At 42.2% G+C, this 27,014-nt stretch overlaps 1 protein-coding gene across 9 annotated transcripts in view; it reads right to left on the bottom strand.

Moving 5' to 3' along the window:
* LOC132175743 (molybdenum cofactor sulfurase) overlaps positions 1–27,014 on the bottom strand; it is a 112,194-nt gene that overhangs the window by 28,655 nt on the left and 56,525 nt on the right. For all 9 annotated transcript variants that reach the window (XR_009439457.1, XM_059587775.1, XM_059587778.1 and 6 more), the window contains exons 9-12: positions 24,107–24,145; positions 23,873–24,029; positions 15,617–15,719; positions 14,195–14,311 (exon numbers count right to left, since the gene is read on the bottom strand). Coding sequence is in view for 8 of the 9 variants with exons in the window: in XM_059587775.1 (XP_059443758.1) it covers positions 14,195–14,311; positions 15,617–15,719; positions 23,873–24,029; positions 24,107–24,145 (416 nt within the window). In the remaining variant the exon portion in view is untranslated. The remainder of the gene's footprint in view (positions 1–14,194; positions 14,312–15,616; positions 15,720–23,872; positions 24,030–24,106; positions 24,146–27,014) is intronic.

Genomic DNA, 27,014 nt, shown 5'->3' on the forward strand with positions numbered 1-27,014 from the left:
CCATATAAGGCAAAGAGGAACCATCTTCCACACAACAGCACTACAAGATTTGCCACCCGCCCACCAAGAAGCATACAACTCCCTGACACTGCTAGGCATCACCCAACACAAACCAAACTGAGAGAAAACGGCATTCCACAAGATATGCGCAACCCCACAATGAAGAAAGAGATGATCAACTGACTCTCCATCTGATTCACACATGCAACAACGGTTTATCACAACAATACCTCTCTTCCGAACATTATCCAAGGTTAGAGTCTTCCCAAGCGCGGCCGTCCAAGCAAAAAAAGCCACTCTCAAAGAAACCTTAGTCCGCCAAATACTTTTCCAAGGGAAAGGGATGGGATCTTTTTTTTTTTTAGATAAGTAAATATGATATAAAAGAGCATAGAGGGACATAACCCACATACACGGGAAGTATAAAAGAGAGCGCCTAAGAGGGAGAAAAATTAAAAAGGAAATCAGAGAAGCTAATCCCTATAGGAGCTAGTCAAGCAGCTGTCCAGGAATACAAAGTAAAGAAGAAAAAATGAGTCAATTCCTCTATAGTCCTAGTTGAGTCCTCAAAGCATCTAGCATTCTTTTCATTCCAAATACACCACATAAGACACAGAGGGATCATCTTCCACACTACCGCACTTCGAGAATGTCCTCCCAACCACCAGCAATCGAACAAGCCCCTCACCTTGCAAGGCATGACCCAATGCATCCCAAACCGATCAAAAATAGTATGCCAAAGAGTACTTGCGATCTCGCAATGGAGAAGAAGATGATCGACCGACTCTTCACTCTTCTGGCACCTACAACACTACTCCACTACCATTAGGTTCTTCTTCCGCAGAGTGTCGTGAGTCAAAATTTTGCCTAAGGCCGTGGTCCACCCGAAGAAAGCCACTCGCATAGGCACCTTAGTACGCCAAATGCTCTTCCAGGGAAACACCTCATGGTCAAATTTGGACAATGCCTTGAAGAGAGACTTAACCTCGAACTTGCCTTTCTTAGACGAAGACCATCGAATACGATCCATAGAACCTATGGATATCTTGCACAAGTACAACCGGTCAAAGAAAAAGAAATCAAATCCATCTCCCAATCCTGTACTGACCGCACAAAAATGACATTCCACTTGACAACCCCATTCCTCCAAATAAAGTTATTCTTCACCCAAGCTTCTTTATGTCTGGCTATGCTGAACAAAGACGGGAAAGCATGCTTCAAAGAGAAGACCCCACACCAAATATCATGCCAAAAATGAACTTTCGAACCCACCCCCACCTCATAACGAATACCTTTGGCGAATAAATTCCAACCTTGACGAATGTGCTTCCATAAGCCCACACCATGGGAACCCGAAACCTCCTTTGTGCACCACCCACCCTCCTGATCTTCATATTTAGCTTTGATAACCTTATACCACAGAGCCTCGCTCTCATTCGCATATCTCCAAAGCCATTTACCTAGGAGAGCTTGATTAAATTGATGCAACTTACGAATGCCAAGCCCACCGTACCGAAGGGGACGACAGACTTGATTCCAATTTACAAGATGCAGCTGAGGCTCGTCTCCCATCCCTCCCCATAAGAAATCTCTTTGAACTTTCTCAAGTCTTTTAGCTACACTCATAGGAATCGGAAACAGAGACAAAAAGTAAGTCGGAAGATTAGAGAGCGTACTCTTAATGAGAGTTAAATGACCTCCTTTAGAGAGATACATTCTCTTCCAACCTGCCATCTGACGCTCCATTTTTTCGATCACATCATTCCACATAACCTTATCCTTATACCCCGCCCCAAGAGGGAGACCCAAATACTTCATCGGCAAATCAGCAACACTACACCTAAGGATATTAGCTAAAATCCATATGTTCTCCACCTCACCAATAGCCACAATTTTAGATTTTCTAAGATTCACTCTCAAACCCAAAACGGTTTCAAAACATAAGAGAATGAGACGCACATACCGGATTTGCTCGATAGAAGCTTCACAAAAGATCAAAGTGTCATCAATAAATAAAGAGTGAGAGACCACTCACTCCGATAACACCCTATTTCCCACCGAGAAACCAGTCAAAAAGCCTCGGTCAACCGTCGCATTCACCATCTTACTCAAAGCCTCCATAACAAGCACAAAAAGTAACGGAGAAAGAGGGTCCCCTTGCCGAATTCCCCTCGAGCTATTGAAGAAACCTTCCGGAGAACCATTCACAAGAATGGAAAATCTTACCGACGTAATACACCACTCTATCCACGCCCTCCACCTCTCGCCAAAACCACACCTATGCAGCAAATACAAGACAAAGTCCCAATTCACATGGTCGTAGGCCTTCTCCAAGTCTAATTTGCAAAGAACACCTGGCACCCTTGACTTCATGCGACTATCCACACTTTCATTTGCAATAAGAACAAAATCTAGGATTTGGCGACCCCCCAATAAAAGCATTTTGAGAGTATGATATGATCTTACCCAACACAGTTCTCATCCTGATTGCAAGAACCTTAGATACAATTTTGTACACCCCTCCCACCAAGCTAATGGGCCGAAAGTCCTTCATCTCCACCGCATCTGCCTTTTTTGGGATCAAGGAAATAAAATTTGCATTCAAGCTCTTCACCAACTGTCGTCTACGATGGAACTCGGCAAAAGCCGCCATAACATCGTGTTTGACAACACCCCAGCAGGCTTGAAAAAAAGTCATGGAGAAGCCATCCGAACCCGGAGCCTTATCACCATCCATGCCTTTAACCACCTCCCAAACTTCCTTTTCCTCAAAATCTCTTTCTAACCACCTATTATCCTCCTCATCTATGGACAAAAAAGGTTGATTGTCCGTTCTAGGCCGCCACGTGCTTTGTTCCGAGTATAAGCTTTGATAATACCTCACAATGTGATCTTTTACCTCAGCTGGATCATCGGATAGTACGCCATTAATACGCAGCACTTCCACACGATTGAACCTGCGATGAGAGTTAGCCATCTTGTGAAAGAAACGAGTATTGCGGTCCCCCTCCTTGAGCCACAAAGTTCTCGATTTTTGGCGCCAATGAATTTCTTCACATAGCAAGGTGTTCTCCAATTCTTTCACCATATCTGCCTTTTGAACCTTCTCCTCCTGGGCTAACCCTCTTACCTCTGCCAACTCATCCAACTCCTGAATACCTCCCAACAACTCCTTTTTCTTTCTCCCAATGACCCCAAACACCTCCTCATTCCACTTTTTCAAATCCAATTTGAGAGATTTCAATTTCTTAGCAAGCACAAAACTAGGTAAACCCTCAAACAAATAAGACCCCCACCAAGAACTAACCTTATCAACAAAACCTTTAGCTTTAAGCCATATATTTTCAAATTTAAAGCTCTTATTACCTCCACAAGGGGCCCCATAGTCCAATAATAAAGGGAAGTGATCGGAAATCAAGCGCTGAAGTCTTCTTTGTGACACTGTAGGGTAGTGATCTTCCCAATCCGAGGAAATCAAGAAACGGTCAATTCTAGACCAGCTCTCATTTTCTTGATTATTAGACCACGTAAATTGACCCCCCATCAAGGGCATGTCCACCAAGTTCTCTGAGATGAAATTCGAGAAATCCATCATGCCAGTGGAATAGTAAGAAACACTGGAGCGCTCACTAGGGAACCGAACGATATTAAAATCCCCTCCAAGGCACCAAGGAACCTCCCACACATTCATCAAACCAGCCAACTCTTCCCAAAGGGCCCTTCTCTCCCCTTCCTCATTCGGACCATACACCCCCCCAAAAGCCCACTCCCAATTGTCCTCTACATTTTGAAAAGAGCAAGCCAAGGAGAAATGCCCCACACACTCCTCCTTACACTTCACCACCCTCCTATCCCGCATCAATAACATCCCTCTCGACAAGCCATTAGACCCTTTAAACTTCCACCGCACATGTTGGCCTCCCCAAAGACTATGAACCACCTCTTGGGAAATAACCTCCATCTTTGTCTCAATCAAACACACTACATCTACTTTCCACTCTTTCAATAGACCCCTAATACGCAACCTTTTTTTGAGGGCATTCAACCCTCTCACATTCCATGCAACTATGTTAAGCTTCATGATCCACCAGCGTGCCCCTCTCACAATCCTTGAGCTCCTTTAATCCTGTTGGGGCTGGAACATTGGCAGAGATGCCTCCCAAATCAGCATCACCCTGTATCCTAGAAGCTTCAATAGAGTTGAACAAAAACTCCAACTCCCCTTTCTTCCCTTCATCAGGTAATACCAATTTTAGGGCAGAATTTGAGGCAATTATTAACTACCCAACTGGAAGACATCAACCCTGGCCCTAAATCCTCCAACCCAACAGAATCTGAGATACTTTCCTCTTCCAAACTAGAGCCAGGCCCGAAAGGCTCCATTGCCGACATACACTCCACTCCTTTTTTACACTCAAGAAACTGCGGACTCGTACTGCTTGCCTCCCCTCGACAGAATTCCTGCGAACAGCTCCCCCTTACCATTCTTATATTCCGACAAGAGGGTATCTCCACCAGGAATTGATCTGTACCCACGCCCGTACCTGCCCCCACATCTCCGGTCTCCACAGTACACATCGGCGGGCTCTGGGTATGTTCCGGCCGAAATTGCATCCCCTGCACCCTCTGGATTGATTCCGGCTTCGACCCCAGAATCCCTTTCCCCAGCTTCTCTGGTCTCCACAGGACAAATCGGCGGGCTCTGGGCATTTTCCAGGGAACCTTGCATCTCCGGCACCCTCTGGGATGATTCTGGCTTCGACCCCAGAACCCCTTTCCCCTGCCCACAAGCCGCAATCGAGCCTACCGACGCATTGTCCCATTTTTTCTGCCCAAAATTCCTTCTCCTATAAGTCAACAAACCCTTTCCCCTTCCGGTAGACTGAGCCTCGAACCCTGGAATGGTGGAGACTCTGTTGCTTGGCTTCTCACCGACCATAAACCCATCGCCAACCCATGCAGAGGTGCCGAAGACCTCTGTGAGTATACCACCTTCCGCTGATCCAGCCCTCCCACCCACAGGTAGAACCTTCTCGGCCAGCAACGACGAGTTCTCCGATTGTGCCAAGTGTGGTCTCAGCTCTAACGAATTTTTCTCAGCCTCCTCCCTGAGTGCCACCTCAGCTGAAAGACATATATCTTTCGGTCCAACTCTACCTGGGCTACTGAAGCAGCTCGCGCCTGAGGTCAGCAATCCTTTGGGCTTAAAAACTACTTTATTTTTCACCTTCATCTCGCTGTTGGGCTTTGAGCTCAGCCCACACTTTTCCTTTCCTTTCCAAACTGAACTTTGCTGGCCTATATCTTTCTTATCTCCCTGCCCAAGCCCATTGCCCTCCAACTGCTTGAATACTCTATCAAGTTTTATCAATCCCACGTCACATTCCCGTTTCAGACATCTCAAAGTCTCCCTAACGTTGAGGAGCTCGAGATGTACAGCAGAGTAGGTCTGCCCAGCATGGTTCACCACTCCCTTCCGTCCCTTCAAGTGCACAGAAGCTGACGTTGACGCCTTCTGCCCTGCTGGCAATGAATTGTGACTCGCCAGAGCTCCTATCGGCGCCCCCATGCATCCTCCATTCTTCGCGCTGTGCCTACCAACCTCTACCGGACCTGTATCAGACCTCGCCGGCAAGGGCAGCTTCGTCGGACCCACCCCAAAAACACCGATAGCCGACGCCGAATCATGGGTCTTCGACTGAAACACCGCTTTGCTGCCATAATCTTGAGCTTGTTGTTTCCTATGTTCGAAGTCATCTTTCGGCTCCCTAGTCACCCTGGCCTTCGGTTCTTGGAAAGAATTGCAGCAATCCTTGATTGACTTCGATGACATTGTCAGTGTTTCCGCATAGCTCCTTCACCTCCTTATCTCTCGTCTTCCCTGAATACTCGATGCTCGCTTACCCCTCAAGACTCACAGAGAGACGAGTTTGCCACTCGCATTTCCTCGACGAAACGATCCCACCCAAACCCACGACGTCCTTCAGGAATGATGATTGAACTGCACCTCCTTCCATCAAATTCCTCCACTGTCAGAAAACATCCATACCTGTTTGAACATTTCTGAGCTATTATTCTAGGATACCCAGCTCTAGACTGATCCCAAAAAACTTCTGAATTATCCACAGCCACCAGTGCCTCACCTATTCGCACCATCCACGCTAACTCGTCCTTTTTCATGAAAATGGACCTTTTGAATCTATTACTCCTCTAAAAAATCCTTACCCCAGCTGCCCCCACCTTAATCAAAACCTCAAACTCCTCGGACTCCACTGACCACCTCCTCGAACTAGCCATGACACAACCTAACACTAGCATGAAATAGCTCTCACGCGCCCCCCACGTGCCGACACAGGCGAGAGAGAGAAGAGAGAGTCTAAAATGAGTATTTTGCCAAATACTCCTCAAAGGGATGGGATTTTTAGAAGCAAGGATCCTGTAATAAGATCTTACCTCAAAATTTTCCTTTACGAGAAGAGATCCACCACATCCTATCCTCCCCTTCCCCACTCATCAAATGCAAATACAAGAGTGTGTAAAAAGAGGCCAAGACCTCCACTTCCCAATCATGAACCCTGCAAATGAAGGAAACATTCTACTGCACAGAGCCATTTAGACACTCCCTGTTATCCGCAATAGACGCATCCTTATTGGTGGCAATATTGAAGAGTCCAGGAAAAGCATCCTTGAGAGACATGTCACCGCACCAGATATCCTCCCAAAACCTAATATTGGACCCAAGACCAAGGACAAATCTAATGTGACATTGGAACGACCTCCACCCCCTACAAATGTGCTTCGATAACCCCATCCCATGCGAACCACTGGGATCCCTTGAACGCCAACCACCCCAAACCGCACCGTACTTAGCAACCAGAATCTTCCTCCACCAAGCCTCTTTCTCATGAGCAAATCTCCACAGCCATTTCCCCAACAAAGCTTTGTTCATCACACGCAAATTCCGGATCCCTAAACCTCCCTCAGAGATCGGAGAACTAACCTTGTTCCAACTGACCAAATGGAACTTAAAATCATCATTAATCCCACCCCATAAGAAATCACGTTGAATCTTCTCCATACGCTTCGCCATAGATGCAGGGATAGGAAACAGAGACAAAAAATAAGTGGGAAGATTGGATAAGGTGCTCTTGATGAGAGAAAACCAACCACTCTCGATGGACCTGCAAAAAAACGAAAAGCAACGTCAAGATGTGGATGTGGTTTGGTTTCTTCTTGGCTTGAAACCCGAGTTTGAGTCAGTTCGTGCATAGATTTTGGGTGGTTTTGACCTCCCCTCACTTCCTGAGGTTTTTTCTCGGATTTAGCATGCTACTCTTTCTGATCATGGCCCTCACCTCAGCTGAGTTATGAGCGTATTGGTGAGCGCGCTGCTTTTGTTACTATCCGTGGCAGCTCTGGTAGTTATCGTGGCAGACGTGGCGGCCGCAGTGGTAGTGGTTTTCGTGGCAGCCGTGATTCTCAAGGCAGTGGCTGAACTAGTAGTTGTGAGCCTCGCAAATGTACTCATTGTGCTTGTAGTAATCATTATGTGGATTTTTGTTTGGATTTACACGGAAAACCGTCTGGTTTTGCCAATCAGGCTTTTTCTTTGGAGGATTCTCCCGCTATTTCTGGACCACGTACTAGTTCGAGTCCTACTCCAAATTATGATCCCATCTCCATTCCGAAAGATGAGTATGCTCAGTTCTTGGCTCATAAACAGGCCACACTTCCATTGCTACTCTTGCTTAGTCAAGTACTGCATCTCACTGTCTTTTATCCTCCACTTGCGACCCCTGGATTATTAATTATGGCACCAATGAACATAGAATTGGTTCGTCCACTTCTCTCTCTGATTATCATCATGTTGATACACCCCACAGTGTCAGCCTAGCTAATGGTTCCCTCTCCACCATAGCCGGCTCTGGCCATACACATCTAAGTCTAGATATTGAGTTATTGTCGGTTCTACATGTTCCTAGTTTTACTTTTAATTTGTTATCCATTAGTAAAATTACGAAAAGCTCTTAATTGTTGTCAGTTTTTACCCTTCTTTGTGCATTTTTCAGGATCTCAAGACAAGGAGGATGATTGGTATGGGGCATGAAGTTGGTGGCTTGTATTATCTGGATCTTGCACCTTCATCTTCCTCTCATGCATTACAGTCGTCAACCTTAGCTCTTCAGTGGCATTGTCATCTTGGTCATCCTTCCCTTCCTACATTGAAGCATCAAGTTCCGAGTCTTCGTCATGAGTTGTTCGTGTTTTGCGAAGCTTGTCAACTTAGTAAGCACCGTTGTGTTTCTTTTCTGTCAAGAGTTGTTACTCGAGTTAGTTCATTCTGATTATTGGGGTCCTATGAATATTGCGTCCAATAAATTTCATTATTTTGTGACCTTTGTGGATGATTTTTTACGTATGACTTGGTTATTTTTAATGAAAAATCGTTCAAAGTTATTTTATGTTTTCCGAATTTTTCGCAATTTACTCAGAAAATCCGTATTTTGCATTCTAATAATGCCAAAGAATACACATCTAGTTTTTTTGCCTCTTATTTGTTTAATAAAGGCATTATCCATCAAACCTAGTGTGCTCACACTCCACAACAAAATGGTGTGGCTAAAAGCAAGAATCGTCATTTATTGGATGTTGCATGTCCCCAAACATTTTTGGAGTGAACTGTTCTCACTGCTTGTTATCTCATTAATCGAATGCCCTCCTTAGTCTTAGATGGTGCTTCTCCTCATTCTCTCTTATACTGTTCTTCACCCCCGTTTGCCTTACCACTAAAGGTTTTTAGGTGTGTTTGCTATGTTCATAATTTGGGTCGTTATGATAAACTTGATCCACGTTCTACTAAATGTGTCTTCCTTGATTATTCCACAACTTAGAAAGGATATCATTGTTATAGTCTTGTTCTTCGCCGCTAGGTTACTAGCGCCGATGTCACATTTGTTGAGTCTCTTTCCTATTTTCCTATTGATGTGTCTTTCGGAGCATCTACCCTTGAGCCCGATCTCACGTCTGTCCCAATGCTTGTTCCATATCTCTCTGAGTCTATCGTGTTGCCTCCACCCTCACCTGCTCCTCTCCAGGTTTATACATGCCGGCCACGCCCATCAGCTCCTGCACCTCCACCATCATCCTTCCCGTTTTCTGATTTGTTGGCACCTACATCTGATTCCTTGCCCGTTGCCCTCCGGAAAGGAAAACGTTTTGCATTACTCAACATCCTATCAGTCAGTTTGTATCCACTAGTTCTTTATCTCCTTTCCATTCTTACTTTATTTTCCATAGTTCTACTGTTTCCACTCCAAAGACGGTGCAAGATGCCTTATTTGACTTTGGTTGGAGGCAAGCTATGGAATTATAAATGAAGGCCTAGCATCATAATGGTATGTGGAAGCTTGTTCCATTACAGCCTGCTAAGAAGATTGTTGGTTGCAAATGGGTATACACGGTTAAGTTTAATCCTAATGGTTTTGTTGAACGCTTGAAAGCTCATTTGGTTGCTAAGCGTTATACACAAACATATGATTTTTTTTTATACGTAAAAATCATTGTATTAAAAGCGCAAGGGGCGCAACCCATGTACACAGGAAGTATACAAAAGAGCCCACTACACGAGCTTTAAACTGAAAAGGACGCACATAAATCTATAAATTCCGTAAGCGTTCAAGCTTGCGAAGAAGACCCCAATACCCTCCAAGAGAAGAGTGTTTGTAGCACCCTTTGCTTCAATTCTGTATTGCCCATTTCAAGATCCTCAAAGCTCCGCGCATTCCTCTCTCCATAAGGACCACATTACACACAAAGGAACCATCCTCCAAATGTGCACGGCTGACCGCTTTCCCCTTTGCCCTCTCCAACTTCCCAAGCATTCCTTCAAACTCCCCGGCATCACCCACGTTATACCAAATAGCTGGAGGATCATATTCCATACCTTTACAACAACTTCACAATGCACTAAAAGGTGACCAATAGATTCACCACTCTTCTTGCACATACAACACTATTCCATCACAATGATGTTCTTCTTTCGTAGGTTGTCAAATGTTAAAATTTTCCCCATAACCGCTGCCCAAACAAAAAAAGCCACCCTCGGAGGAGCTTTACTCTTCCAAATAAGCTTCCACGGACCATCCACCGGGGCTGAATTTAACTTCACCTTGTAGAAAGACTTCACCTCAAAAATTTTCCTATTCGAGGGGAGCCAACTAATTTTATCTACCCCTCCTTGCCTTACCTGTTGTGAATACAGCAATTCGAAGAATCTCGAAACCTCCTCCAATTCCCAATCATGAACAGGTCGAGTAAATCTTACATTCCAATAGATAGCTCCATTTACCCTCTCCATATTCTCCTCTACCCATACCTCCTTTCCACATGCAATATTAAACAAAGCGGGAAACAAATTCTGCAGAGGTGCCTCCCCACACCACACATCCTGCCAAAACAATACACGAGACCCGGTTCCTACCTCGAATCGCACATGTTGCTTAAACTCATCCCACCCCCTTCGGATACTTTTCCACAATCCCACCCCATATGACCCTCCTACCTCCTTGGTAAACCAATCACCCCTCATCACCTCATATTTTGTCTCCACTAATTTCCTCCACCATGCATCTCTTTCATGTGCAAATCTCCACAACCATTTACCCAATAAAGCTTGATTAAATTGTATCAAATTCTTTACCCCTAATCCCCCCACCTCCATAAGCATGCAAATGTTGGACCAACGGACCAAATGGAATTTGAACTCATCTCCGTCACCTCCCTATAGAAAGTCTCTTTGAATTTTTTCGATCCGTTTTGCCACACGCACTGGAATTTGAAACAACGATAAATAGTATGTGGGTATGCTAGATAGCGTACTCTTGATCAACGTTAATCTCCCCCCCCTTGGATAGATACATTCGCTTCCACCCCGCCAATTTCATCTCCAACTTCTCTATGACCTTATTCCATATAGAGGGGTCCTTATTATGAGCCCCCAAAGGGAACCCCAAATATATAAATGGTATTGAATCCACACCACATCCAAGTATACTTGCCAATCCTTCTACATTTGCCACCATACCTATAGGAGCAATCATAGACTTTGATAAATTTATTTTCAACCCCGCAACCGCTTCAAAGCACAACAAGAAGCAGCGCAAATTCCGAATTTGTTCCACCTTTGGCTCGCAAAAGATAATAGTATCATCGGCAAATAGTAAATGCGACACTTCCATTACCTCATCAAACCGCGAACCCACCGAAAAACCAGCCATAAGCTCTCTCCCCGTCATTGCCTTCATCATCCTACTAAAAGCGTCCATCACCAACACAAATAAAAGAGGGGACAAAGGATCCCCTTGTCTCACTCCCCGAGAACTACCAAAAAAATCTGCCGGTGTTCCATTAATGAGCACTGAAAATCATACAGTAGAGACATAATGATGAATCCATGCTCTCCACCTTTCCCCGAACCCACATCTCTCCAACATGTATAATAGAAATTCCCAGTTGACATGATCATATGCCTTCTCCAGATCCAATTTGCAAATAAGACCTGGTTCCCCAGATCGAATCCGACTATCCACACATTCGTTCGCCATTAAAACAGAATCTAAAATTTGTCTGCCTGGAATAAAAGCATTTTGGGTATGTGATACAAGCTTCCCCATGACGGAATTCAACCGGCTAACCAACACCTCTGAGATTATTTTATACACTCCGCTTACTAGGCTAATAGGTCGAAAATCCTTTATGTCCACCGTTGATTATGATGAGATGTTTTCTCCCGTTGCCAAAATCTCTTTCGTTCGTATTCTTATTTCTTTGGCTACTAATCTTAATTGGCCCTTATTTCAGTTGGATGTCAAAAATGCCTTTTTACATGGGGATTTACATGAGGAAGTTTATATGGAGCAACCACCTAGGTTTGTTGCTCAGGGGGAGTATCAGAGTTGTGTCTATAAGTTAAAAAAGGTTTTTTATGGCCTCAAGCAATCTCCGCGGGCATGGTTTGGGAAGTTCTTTGAGGCAGTTATGGAGTTTGGTCATCAGCGCTATCAGACAGATCAGTCAGTATTGCACTTGCATACAAGTGCAGGCTACATTCTTCTTGTGGTATATGTGGATGACATTATGATTACAGATGATGATTCAGGAGGCATTGCTCAATCGAAACAGTTTTTACAATAGAAGTTTCATACAAAAGATTTGGAAAAACTAAGATATTTCTTGGAGATTGAAGTTGCTAGATCCCGAACAGGTATTAGTTTATCTCAAAGAAAATATGTACTTGATTTGTTAGAAGAGAAAGGTCTTCTAGGTGCTCGTCCTGTTGAAATTCCAATGGATCCTAATCAGAAATTAGTATAGGATGAAGGAGAATTATTTGAAAATCCTAGTAGGTATCATCATTTGGTTGGAAAGTTGAATTATCTTACTGTTACTAAGCCAGACATCTCATATGCAGTTAGTGTTGTTAGTCAGTTCTTGGAGGCTCCTAGGGTTTCACATTGGGAAGCTATTGCTCGTATTATTCAATATATGAAAAGAGCTCCTAGCCTTGGGATATTGTATAGACCAAATGGACACCTACAGGTAGTGATGCAGATTGGGCAGGTTCTCCCTCAAACAGGCGATTTGCTATAGGATATTGTACATTCTTGGGTGCTAATCTGGTGACTTGGAAAAGTAAGAAACAGACGGTGGTGGCACGGTCGAGTGCTGAGGCATAATATAGGGCAATGTCTAATACTGCTAGTGAATTGACGTGGTTACAACATTTTCTCCAAGAGATTGGATTCATCGCTCCTACTCCTATCCTGTTATTTTGTGATAATCAAGTTGCTATACATATTGCATCTGACTCTATCTTTCATAAAAGAACCAAGCATTCGATTGTCACTTTGTTTGAAATAAGATACTCAACAGAGATATATCTACAGCATTCGTGAAGTCTTGAGATTAGCTAGCTGATATGTTTACAAAATCCTTGTGTCGAAAGAAGTTAGAGTTTATTTGTTCATATATATATATATATATATATAGTGTGAGAGGAAGTAGGCTACGTGAATATTGAGCCTCTTCTTTTGTTCTCTATTCATACAAACCCTAAACCCTATAACAGCTATCATAATGAAACAAGTGACAGGATTGCTCATATCACATAGTCGGAACACCTTTTAGAAACACGAAAATTATAGACTTAGTTCATATAGCAAATGAGTGCCAGGACAACATGTTGGAATTGGGAATTCCTGGTGCTACTTGCAAGTTGGACTTGAAAAAAGCTTACGTCCATGTCATCTGCGAGTTCCTATTATATCTTTCGGGGCGACTTGGCTCTCACACTAAATGGAGGAAATGGATGTCTTCTTGCATTACCATGGCCCACTTCTCCATTCTAATCAATGGTAGTCTGCAAGGCCCTCTCTCACCTCTCCTCTTTTTGATTGTCATGGGGGCCTTAGTTAGGATGTTATCCATGACTATGGTTGGCGATTATTTATCTGGTTTCTGGGTAGACATCCAAAATGTTGCGCTCGAGAAATATCCCACATTTTTGTAGATGACACGCTTATTATGTGTGATGCAGACTGAGATCAACATCATAATCTCGAACATATTCTCTTTTGTTTTGAGGCTATTGAAGGCCAATTTTTGGAATCTAAATGGGTCATGGGTGGGTGAGGTACCGGATCTGGAAGAGCTGACTGTATTATACTTTCACTGCCTTGTTTTCTTGTTCTTTCAGTCAAACAATTGGTGAATAAAGCATATCAGGATGGTGTTCCATGGATGGATGATTTTTGGCTATCTGTTCCTCAGATTTAAACTAGTAAGGCATTTAATTTATGATTATTGACCTGGTTAAGCTGCAAGCCTGCAAATAATTTGCTGAAATTTCTAATGTGTAAATTTCAGAAAGTTTGGTCTTAATAAACCAGCTCTCAGACTTATCCTTAACATCAACTGCGGTGATGTTAAGTGACCCTCAACTTAAGGGTACTTGAGAAAATCAACTAACCACTCTTAATGGAGTAAAAACATCAAATCAACAATTTCTTATGTGGCAAAAGTCAAATACTCAAATAAAATAACAAATCCAAATGAAAACAGTTGATGTAAGCATTGGATGATTAATCAATGTAAACAAATAAAACATAAATGTGTGTGGGCATTTCACAAAATTTACCCGTAACTGAATTCCAGATAAAGATGCCAGTTTTTCCACTTCACGGTATCCAAACCAAGAACCATCTGGCCTTCTCAAGTTGAATGAAACAATAGGACCCCACTCATGACATGATACCTGACAGAAATGCCATAACTCAATCATGTTCTTCTCAATATCGTCTTATTGAAATCTACCAAGATTTTGAAACTGGACAGTTAACTATTTTCTATCACAATAAAGGAAAACAGTTTTGAGCATAGGTTCATGATGACACTATAATAGATGCAGTACAGATCTAAAACCAGAACTGAGGCAGGGCCACCACTAAGAACAAAATGACCGATGCTTCTGGTACCAAATGTGGTGCATTGAAGAAGCTCTTATTGCCGATCTGGTGCAGGGCCTTTTAAAATTCATCGCTAAATCAACTAGGAAGGATTAAGTTCTCCTCCAAACTGACATGTGTTCAAAATGGATGTGATTTTCACATGCATTTTGAATAGAACATGTGAGAATTATTAAAAATCACATGCATTTTAGACACATGTTAGTTTAAAAGATTGGGTTAGAGAAATTTTCTCTAACCCAGTTTAGAGGAAAACTTTATCCAACTAGGAGTGCAATGAGCTTGGAGGCTGAGGCTGGTTTGAATGTAAAATTAGGAAAAGGCCAAAAGGTTTGATTATAAAACCAAAATTTCATTACAAATAGATAGGAAAGAAGAGAAAAGAAAGAGAAAAGGAACCCAGAATCACACTACGATCTCTAAGCATCATGACTAGGGTTCTTGAGCATCATATCGAAGAAAAATGACTTGAAATCGAGCAAGGCAACGAGTTTTTCCATATCCTTCATGGGCTTCAGAAAATATTGCTACATAGCAAAAAAAAGTGGCCACTAACAAAACTTGTGGACTAAGTTTTCAAGTCAATATGCTTGGATCAAACACAAACCCAAAAGTGAAAAAAGCCACAAAACTCACCCACCAGGCACATATTAGCGACATAACAAAATCTAAAACGAACTAACAAGAGGCTGGGAAAACTTAAAAGAATCACAATTCCCTAGGTCACCAAATCACAAAAATTACTCACGTAGCCAACTGAATAGGTTTTACCCTTGTTTCAGACATATTGATACTGAAGATTCATATTGAATAATTAGAGAACTCCTCAGCAGCTTTAAATCAGAGTGATACTCAACAAATTCCATTTCTTCTACTTATGTTGTTGTAACGCCCCACCCCTAATGACACACAATACTGTCTGCTTTTGGCTCCCCCGAATCAGACTTCCCAGGAGGTCACCCATCCTGGTACTACTCTCGCAAAAGCACACTTAACTGCAGAGCTCTGATGGGTTCAACCCTAGTAAACAAGAAGTCTACAAGAGAACATTAAAAGAGTAAATTTAACTATTAAACTTAGTAAAAAAAATTAACCTTTAAACTGTCACTTCCGTATACTGTGCACACACTGGCTCCATTGTCATGAATTAAGGCCAAAAGCGTCTTCCTCACATACATAGTAAGTGATGCTGTATGCCTGAAAGGTAAAAGTGAAGCGCACTTTAGAACATTACATGTTAAACTAAAACATGAATATTCAATCAAAAAAGAACAGAAAAGAAACAGCACAAACTGCAAGGAGAATGTACTTTCTTCAAAAATAATGAGATTATAACGTGTACTCATGTGAAAAAGAAATACAAAAGTTGACAGCCATTTTTTTCTTGACCATTGATGACAGATATCAGAACAAGAAATGTTAAAAAGAAGCACCTAACAATATTTTTGTTATTAATTAAAAACCAGTTGCAAGAAGTAGCTTCATTTACAACAGAAATACTAAGAGTCATTCTATACGTCAACACAAGTCACATAGTCACATCTTCCTCCCCAGAACCTTGAAAAGGTTCTTATGGAAAGCATTAAATGATTGGTCTATAAACAAAATCCTTGAACTCATATGAATCATTTCTTTTCCGTCTGAATCACCATATTGACTATGAATTGTCTTAAACTCTCAATCAAATAGATAACTATGACTAGATAGAAAAGAACCGTCCAACAAATGTTTGATCCTTTTGTTGCCACCAGTTCATCAAACACGGTCTCTTGTTCCACCAACTGATATTATTTGGGAGAAACTACATTTACTACCCCTTAAACTTATACCCAAATTGCAATGTCCTCCTAAACAATTTAGCCTTTTACTAAACCCCCTCTGTTAGGGTTTTTCGTTAAATCTGATGGAAAATGAAAATGACAAAAATACTCATGCTTATTATGGGAGTGGAGCTGGACGAAATAAAATATTATATTTCAGAATAAAGTAACCTCGTCCACAGCTACGCGACCCATGGGAGTGGAGCCGAAGGAGACCCACAGAAAGGAGGGTTATGACCAACGAATATTCTTAAATTTTTTTTTAAAATTTAAGGGCATAATTGTGTTACAGTATCATATTACAGCCGAATATGGAATACTACCCCATCGTTGGGGTTACAACCTATTAAAGCTTGTATGAACGGTCTGGACACAAAAGGTGGAGGCTATTATATTATTCAACTTATCTTTAACCTAATACAAGTATCTTATTATTATTATTTTTTTGATAAGTAAAAAGATGTATAAAAGAGCATAGAGAGACGCAACCCTAGTATACAGGGAGTATACAAGAGAGCGACTAAGAGGAAGAAAAAGAAGAAGAGAACATAAAAAGAAAGTCAGGGAAGCTAATCACTATAGGCGCTAGCCACCCAGCAGTCCAAGTGAAAAGAGTGTACAAGGTCCTCTATGTTCCTAGATGAGTCCTCGAAACATCTAGCATTTCTCTCACTCCAGATGCACCACATGAGGCAAAGAGGAACCATCTTCCACATAACAGCACTGCGAGACTTGCCACCCGCCCACCAAGAAGCATACAACTCCCTGACACAACCAGGCATCACCCAACACAAACCAAACCGAGAGAAAACGGCATTCCACAAGATACGCACAACCCCACAATGAAGAAAGAGATGATCAACTGACTCCCCATCCGATTCACACATGCAACAACGATTTATCACTACAATACCTCTGTTCTGAACATTATCCAACGTTAGAGTCTTCCCAAGCACGGCCGTCCACGCAAAGAAAGCCACTCTTGAAGGAACCTTAGTGCGCCAAATACTTTTCCATGGGAAAGGGATGGGATTTGTAGAAGCAAGGATCCTGTAATAAGATCTTACCTCAAATTTTCCTTTACGAGAAGAGATCCGCCACATCCTATCCTCTCCTACCCCACTCCTCGAATGCGAATACAAGAGCGTGTAGAAAGAGGCCAAGACCTCCACTTCCCAATCATGAACCCTGCGAATGAAGGACACGTTCCACTGCACAGAGCCATTTAGACACTCCCTATTATCCGCAATAGACGCATCCTTATTGGTGGCAATATTGAAGAGTCTAGGAAAAGCATCCTTGAGAGACATGTCACCGTATCAGATATCCTCCCAAAACCTGATGTTGGACCCAAGACCAGGGACAAATCTGAAGTGACCTCGGAGTGACCTCCACCCCCTGCATATATGCTTCCATAGCCCCACCCCATGCGGACCACTAGGATCCCTAGAACGCCAACCGCCCCAAACTGCTCCATACTTAGCAACCAAGATCTTCCTCCACCAAGCCCCTTTCTAATGAGCAAATCTCCACAACCATTTCCCCAACAAAGCTTTACTCATCACACGCAAATTTCGGATCCCTAAACCTCCCTCAAAGATTGGGGAACAAACCTTCTTCCATCTAACCAAATGGAACTTAAACTCATCATTAATCCCACCCCATAAGAAATAACGTTGAATCTTCTCCATACACTTTGCCACGGATGCAGGGATAGGAAACAACGACAAAAAATAAGTAGGGAGATTGGATAGGGTGCTTTTGATGAGAGTAATCCTTTCCTTCCCCCCTTAGACAAATACAAGCGTTTCCATGGGGCCAGTCTTCTAGCGTACTTCTCCAACATGTCCTCCCAACTAGCCTTGACCTTGAACGGGGCCCCCAGCGGGAGACCCAAGTACTTCAAAGGCGTAGAAGCTGAACCGCAACCCAGGATGCCCGCCAGAGAGCTCACATTATCCATACTACCAACAGGAGCTAAAACAGATTTAGCCAGATTCACCTTTAACCCAGAAGCGGCTTCGAAGCAAACAAGCAAAGCGCCAATATTTCTTATTTGATGCAGATCTGCCCCACATAAAACCAAAGTGTCATCAGCGAAAAGAAGGTGAGAGACGATAACCCGATCCGGCTCCCTACTTCCCACCGAGAAACCAAAGATGAGTCCCCTGTTAATTAAGTCATTGATCAACCTACTGAACGCCTCCATAGCTATAACAAACAAGAAGGGAGAAATAGGATCTCTTTGCCTCACTCCTCGCAAACTATCAAAGAAACCGAAAGAGGATCCATTGATCAGTACCGAGAAACGCACAGACGAGATGCAATGTTCAATCCATGAACACCATTTCTCTCCAAAACCGCACCTTCTCAGTAAGTAAAGAAGAAACTTCCAATTTATATGATCATACGCCTTTTCCATATCCAGCTTGCACAACAAGCTAAGTTCCCCTGATCTTAAACGACTATCCAAACATTCATTGGCGATGAGAACTGAATCCAGGATTTGCCTGCCCTTAACAAAAGCGTTATGAGGTTTCGAAATGACCCTATCCATCACTCTCTTCATTCTGTTGGCTAATACCTTAGCAACAATCTTATAAGTCCCTCCCACAAGGCTAATCGGACGAAAATCCTTAAGATCGGAAGCTCCATGTGTCTTCGGAATAAGAGAGATAAACGTGGCATTAAGGCTTTTCTCAAAATAGCCTCGCTCATGGAACTCCGCAAAAACCGCCATAATGTCCTCCTTAATCACATCCCAGCAATCCTGGAAAAAGGCCATAGAAAAGCCATCCGGGCCTGGAGCCTTGTCCCTATCCATACCTCTCACCACCTCCCACACCTCCCTTTCCTCAAAAGGATCTTCCAACCTAGAAGCCTCACCAATAGACAACATATCAAAATCAAGATCATCCAACCTCGGTCTCCAGTTGAGACTCTCTGAAAAAAGAGACTCATAAAAATTGGTAACATGGTTGCTAATGACCTCTTGATCTGAAGTAGTAGAACCACCCACAATCAGAGACTCAATAGAATTTTGTCTTCTATTTGTATTAGCAATCTGATGGAAAAATTTCGTGCACTTATCTCCCTCCTTCAACCAACGGATCCTAGATTTCTGCCTCCAACTGATTTCCTCATGTAAAAGGTAAGTCTCCAACTCTCTAGCTAGCAACCTCTTTCTCTCCATTTCTTCTACGGATAACCCTCTCTCCTCTTCCACCCTATCAAGATCCTTTATATCATCCATGCGGGTTTTAATGCACCCTCCCACATCTCCGAATTCCTGAACATTCCAACTCTTAATGTCCCCTTTGAGAGCTTTCATCTTTTTAGCCAGAATAAAACTCGGAGTGCCCTGGAAATGGTAAGACTCCCACCAGCTCCTAACTTTGTCCACAAAACCCTCAGCTTTAAGCCACATATTCTCGAACTTGAAGGGTCTCTTGCCTCCCAAGAAACAATTACAATCAAGAATAATAGGAGCGTGATCCGAACACACACGAAGCATCCTCTTTTGTCGCATACTTGGGTAACGAGCTTCCCATTCTGGAGAGACTAAGAAACGATCTAGCCGTGACCAAGAGTGATTGTTAGACCAAGTAGAGACCCCCCCAGCTAATGGGAAATCCATAAGGCCCTGCTCCGTTATAAAATCTGCAAATTCCCTCATTGCGGACCGAGAATAAGCCCCCCCTGATCTCTCACTAGGATAAAGAGTAGCATTAAAATCCCCTCCAATACACCAAGGCATATCCCACCAGCTCATAAGGCCCGCCAGTTCCTCCCAAAGAAGACGCCTGATGTTATCTCTATTAGGGCCATACACCCCCGCAAAAGCCCAAACAAAACCATCATCAACGTTTCTAAAAGAGCAAGCCGCCACAAAACTGCCCAATGCCACCTCAACCTTTGTGACTACTCTTCTATCCCACAAAACCAAAATGCCACCCGAAGCCCCTCTCGAAGGGACATAGCACCACTCTGCATAAGGGCATCCCCACAAACTTCTCACAAAATTGTTAGAAATAAAATCCACCTTAGTCTCTTGAAAGCACACTATATCCACCTTCCAATTTCTATGAAGATTTCTAACCCTCAACCTTTTGTCCCTTTCATTCAAGCCCCTCACATTCCAAGAAAGTATCTTCGGCTTCATTAAATAACTAGAAAAGCCCTACCCTTTTTGCTATCCCTCAAAGAACTACCACTATGCACCTCATAATTAACGGAAAAATTAAGATTATTGAGCTCCCTCTTACCTTTTTTTCCGGTATTTGCTTCCACTGCCACTCCCTCTTTCAACACCTCTCCCGCCTCCTTACCGATGTCCTCATTATCCGCCATGATGTTCCCAAAAACCTCCGCCAACCGCCCATCTTCACCGTCACAAGAGACACCCACAAGCTTGCTAAAATGAGTTACATACTCCACCGAAATAGGTTCCTGATTCACACATGGTTCCATAGCGTCATCCTGCGAAAAACGATCCTCATTTCCAGAATACGCTACTTCCGAAGAACATAAGCTCTCATCAAAGACACTAACCAAAATCCCTTTCTCCCTAAGAGAGTGATCCGAACCTGGCAAAACCCACTTCTCCATACCCGGTGGAATTTCCCCCTGCATGTCGAGCAACTTCTGCCCATTACCTACGCCTTCCCCCAAGTCCTTCCCCGACATCCTCTGGCCCAACTCCGGTTGATTCCATCTTTCCAAACCCGGCGAAAGCTCTTCCTGAAAAACACACAAGTCCTTTCCAACAACCGGCGCCATCTGACCCAACTTGGCAGTAATCTTGTTATATGGGATTAGGGAAAAATCCTAATGACCAAATTACCCCCAAAACCCTAATGACTCAAACCCTAACTCTTCTAACACTCCCCCTCAAGCTGGAGCATATCATATGAATCCAGCTTGGAAGATCAAGCAAACAAAAAACAACTAGAAAAACATATTTTAAACACACCCCCTCAAGCTAGAACAACTTGGAGCACGCAATACAAAGACTCATGCAAATAACAAGATAATAAAACTTTATCGCCAGTCGAAAACTCGTCGGAAACTGCAACAACCAAGATTTGATTGGATCTCGCCGCAAAACACCAAGGCTGGTCGGATACAACGATCACTAACAAGAGGTGATTGGGTCTCGCCATAAAACACCAAGGCCAGTCGGATACATCGATCACTAACAAGAGGTGATCGGGTCTCGCTGTAAAACACCAAAGCCGGTCGGATACATCAATCACTAACAAGAGGTGATTGGGTCTCGCCATAAAACACAAAGACCGGTAGGATTCATCAATAACTAACAACCAACAACTAGGATTTGACGAGTTTGCCGGAAAACAACTCCTGGGGAAAAAAAATATTCGCCGGAGCTTCTCCGAAGACAAGCTGGAGCTTCAAAACTGGCTGAAGACAGGCAGACCACACTGGCAATACCTAAAAACAGAAGCAAAACAATGAAAACATAACAGAAACAGTCACTGTAGGCTCGTCGGACCTTTGCTGGAGTATTGCCGGAGCTCGTCGAAACTTGCCGGAGAAGATAGAACATTCCGGCCACTCCAAAAACAGCAACTACAGAAGCAAACGATGACCACATATCAACGTTTCAACAACACAAACACCCACGCCGGCAACTTTTTTTTTTTTTTCCGATGGTCGCTGCAACTTCGTCGGCAACTACAGAACACACCGACAATCACACCCACATACCCTGACTGAAAAATATAATTTTTTTTTTTTTGGGAAGAACACTCACCCCAGCAGCAACGACACTGTTTTTTTTTTCCTTCAACCGGAGGTGTTCTGGTCACCATAAAACAAAAAAATAAACTGCTATACGAAGGTACTGCCCAATGCTGCCGCCAACAAGAGAAAACCCAACAATAGATTATCCAAGAATCGAAACAAACTTTGATACCATGTTATAGTTTGTATGAACAGTTTAGACACAAAAGATGAAGGCTATTTTATTATTCAACTTATCTTTAACCTAATACAAGTATACTATTATATAGGATTAGGGAAATATCCTAATGACCAAACTACCCCCAAAATCCTAATGACTCAAACTCTAACTCTTCTAACACAACCAAAGTAACTTAACTCTTTTATTCATGTTGGAATATCTTCGACTCTACTCTATTCCTTATTTTTGGAATAAAATATGATTATCACTGTTATAATATTGATTTTATATATATATATATAATTAATCTCATTAAAAGCGTAAAAGAAAAGGCACCCTACTAGTAGAGGCAAAAAGAACAAGAAAATCATGATAACTAATCACCACAGGAGAAACATAAGTTGGTGTCTAAAGATACAAAGTGCTGAAAAATAAAGACTTTATCTCCTCCAAAGTTTTCTCACAGCCCACAGCCCCACATAACTTCTATCATTCACAATAGCACTCCAACTACTGCTAGCATTCCACCAACAAGCATACAAATCAATTACTCGTCTAGGCAAAACCTAAGACAACCCAAATCGACTAAGAAAAACATTCAAAATAGTACAAGCAACCTCACAATAAAGAAGACGATGGTTCATGGCCACCCCATCGCTTTTGCACATACAACACCTATCAACTACAATGGCGTGCCGCATGCCGAAATTGTTCATGGTAAGGATCTTTCCTAGGGATCGCCAACTACACAAAAAACGCCACCCTCTACGGAACCTTAGTCCGTCAAACACTTTTTCAAAGGAAAAAAACACAATCATGACAAACCATGACATTTGAGAAAGATTTAACAACAAACAAACCTTTTTTTGGAAGGGGCCCACCACAAGATGTCCCCTTCCCGTCTCACTCTAAATAAATACAACACTCCGAAGAATGAGACAAAGCCTTTCACCACCAAATCATTGAGCGGCTCTAGTACAACTCATGTTCCACTGAATGTCACCTCTAGAAAATTCCATAAAAGTCGCAACAAAAGCACCCTTTATGCGAGTAATACCAAATAAAATTGGAAAGGCTTCCTTAAGGGCCGTATCCCCATACCAAGGATCAAGCTACAATCTAACCTTAGATCCATCTCCTACCTCAAATACAGTATAACTACAAAACTTCCCCTAACACCTCCTACTATTCTTCCATAATTAAATGATTAAATTCATTATTTCCTATCAGCTTAAACTCTTAGGATATCTAGTGATTTAACATGGTATTAGAGTAGATGTTATGAGTTTGAATTCTAACTCCACAAGTTACCTTAATTTCAGTTAAATATTTCATGTGTTTAGCCTCACTTGTAAATGAAGAATTTGAGCCTACACTTTAGGAGCAATGTTAGAATATTAATTTAATATGAATAAGTTTACAATTTCCTATCAGCTAAAGCTTTTGGGACAACTAGTGATTTAATAATCAAGAATAATTTTTTTCTATTAAGGATCATGTACACAACATAAGCACACATAAATGTTTGTCAAACAAATACATATACTTCCATTTTTTTCATCAATACAAGCAATATGCATACTACAAAGGAAGCCAAGTCTACATACTGGGATATCGATGATATGGTTAGGGAATTCAGAATTTTAAACCCATGACGAATAGATGCTATGCTCAAGAATGAAGTGGTGCCATCCTCAAACAGTTCCTCAACCTCTTCTCTTCTTTTAACAAAGTCAATGTCAGCAATTGAGGCAGCAACTGTGCCTGTAAAGCTGTTATGGTAAAACAATCTGGCAACCATGATGAGCACTAATTTCAAATTATACATCTTAAGCACAAACCTCCGCTAAAGTAGGCTTTTTTCAATAACTTTGCAGCATCTGCGGAATTGAAATAATCAAAAACAAAATTAGGGACAAGCATTTTTTTTGCCTCAAAGATCAATAAGCCTAATAAAATTCAAACTTCTAAAGCTTCCATTTGCTAGTTGATATAATACAAACAATAAAATTCCTGGAGAAGAAGAAAAAAACACTCAAGCAAATAAGCCATGTTGGCAAGAGAGAGTGTAAGCATAGTTTGTTCAATCTTCACTACAAACAGTAGAGACAAAATATTAAACAAGACTGCTTCATTGAAACATAAATATAGATATTGCCTCAAAATACAATAAAAACTCTAGTTAAGTATACACATCTTTTAATTACCGATGTCCAGAAATTTTCCTTTTTAAAAGGGCAATTGCCTATCAAGCATACTACTACATTTGCATTGGTTTGTATATAAGAAAATAATGTTTTATAGCAGGTCGTCTTTGTCTAATATGAAGCATTTGGAATGTGCAGACTGCGGTATGATACTCAGTATGCAGACTTAATGAGATAATTTCTAGAACTTAAACCTTTCATCCATCAGCTCTAAATGTGCTCATGGGTGTGAATTTCCTTGGAATTTGTTTCCCACCCAGGCCACTCATACGCCTGTCAATATTATTTAGAACTATTTCTGAGAATATGTAAAGGATAAATGAAATCAACACTCAGCTGTTACTGGTACTTGGCAACATTTTAAAACTGTTCTACAAGTTGGTGGGCATTTCTGGAGGCACCAAACTAGTGAGTTTTGTAGGCCATCCCTTCGTTTCTTATGGGTACACCTGAAGAGAAAGGAACATTTGACATTTGAAGGCTGAGAACTGTTATTGCACTCTGAGATCACTTTATGTTTAGATTTTTTTTTATAAGTAATCGATAAATCATTAAAAGCGAAGGCAGGAAGTATGCAAGAGAAGCCACCTAACTAATAGGGGCAAAAAGAATAAGAAAATCATGATAACTAACCACTATAGGAGAAACATAAGCAATTGTCCAAAGATATAAAGTGTTAAAAAAATAAAGACTTAATATTCTCCAAAGTCTTCTCACGGTTCTCAAAACATCTACAATTCTTTTCCTTCTATAAACAACATAAATGGCATGAATGCACTATCTTCCAAACTATAGCACTATGAGTGTTGTTGTCAGTCCACCAACAAGGGTACAAATCAATAGACATAACCCAAGACAATCCAAATCAACTGAGGAAAACATTCCAAATGGTACAAGCAACCTCATAATGAAGAAGAAGATGGGCCACAAACTCCCATCCCTTTTGCACATACAACACCTATTAACCACAATGACGTGCCGCTTCTAGAGATTGTCTATGGTAAGGATCTTTACTAGGACTACCAATCACACAAAAAAGGCCACCCTTAACAGAACCTTAGTCTGTCCAACACTTCTTCAAGGGAAAAAGACACAATCATGACAACCTATGACACTGTAGAAATATTTAACACCAAATAGACCCTTTTTGGAAGGGACCCACCACGGCTTGTCCTCCATTCCCATCACACTCTCACTTAATACAACACCCTAAAGAACAAGGCAAAGCCTTCCACCTCCTTATCTCGAGCCACTCTAGTAAAGCTCAAGCTCCACAGAATAGAACCTCCAAAAAATTCCATATAAGTCACAATAGAAACATCCTTTATGCGAGCAATACCAAATAGAATTGGAAATGCCACTTTTTATCCTTTATGTAATTTTTGCCACTTTTTTCTCCAATGTTCTGGGTCTAGCGTATGCCGTGAGTTTTCCTTTTGAACTGAGCACATAACCATAGATGAAGACACATAGGAGCATGGGGTTGTCTAGAGCCTGGAAAGTGGAGTCTAAGGAGTTTGTGATGATCGTGAAGGATGGAGATACGGTGCTGAAATTGCAAGAGCGATGTAGAGGTAAGACGCGTTCGTTACGGCTGAATTGGAAAGAAGCGGTTTGGCTAGTGAATATCTTTGATGAGCTGATGGCGGTGGAGGATTCAAGGGTATTTTGGGATGATGGCTTGCTCCTTCAGAAACGTCATGACGGTTTTGCTTGGGCTTTTGCGGGGGTGTATGGCCCTAATAGAGACAACATCAGGCGTTTCCTTTGGGAGGAACTGGTGGGCCTTATGAGTTGGTGGGATTTGCCTTGGTGTATTGGTGGGGATTTCAACACCACTTTGTTCCCTAGTGAAAGATCCGGGGGAGCTTATTCTCGGGCTGCGATGAGGTATTTTGCAGATTTTATTTCGGAGCAGGGTCTTATGGACTTCCCGTTAGCTAGGGGGGCTTCTACTTGGTCTAACAACCATTCCTGGTCACGGCTAGACCGATTCCTAGTCTCTCCGGAATAGGAAGCTCGTTACCCAAGTATGCGACAAAAGAGGTTGCTTCGGGTGTGTTCGGATCATGCTCCTATTATTCTTGATTGTAGTTGCTTCTTGGGAGGCAAAAGACCTTTCAAGTTCAAGAACATGTGGCTTAAAGCGGAGGGTTTTGTCGACAAAGTAAGAAGTTGGTGGAGTCCTATTATTTCCATGGTACTCCGAATTTTATTCTGGCAAAAAAGATGCAAGCTCTTAAGGGGGACATTAAGAGATGGAATGCCTAGGAATTTGGCAACGTGGGAGGGAGCATCAAGGCCCGCATGGATGATATAAAGGCTCTTGATAGGGTGGAGGAAGAGAGAGGGTTATCTGCTGATGATATTGAGAGGAAGAGGTTGTTAGCCAAAGATTTGGAGACTCTTCTGTTACATGAGGAAATTAGCTGGAGGCAAAAATCTAGGATTCGTTGGATGAAAGAGGGAGACAAATGTACGAAATTTTTCCATCAGATTGCTAATGCAAATAGAAGACATAATTCTATTGAGTCTCTGACTG

Source organism: Corylus avellana, chromosome ca3, assembly GCF_901000735.1.
Source record: "Corylus avellana chromosome ca3, CavTom2PMs-1.0".
Taxonomy (NCBI): Eukaryota; Viridiplantae; Streptophyta; class Magnoliopsida; order Fagales; family Betulaceae; genus Corylus; species Corylus avellana.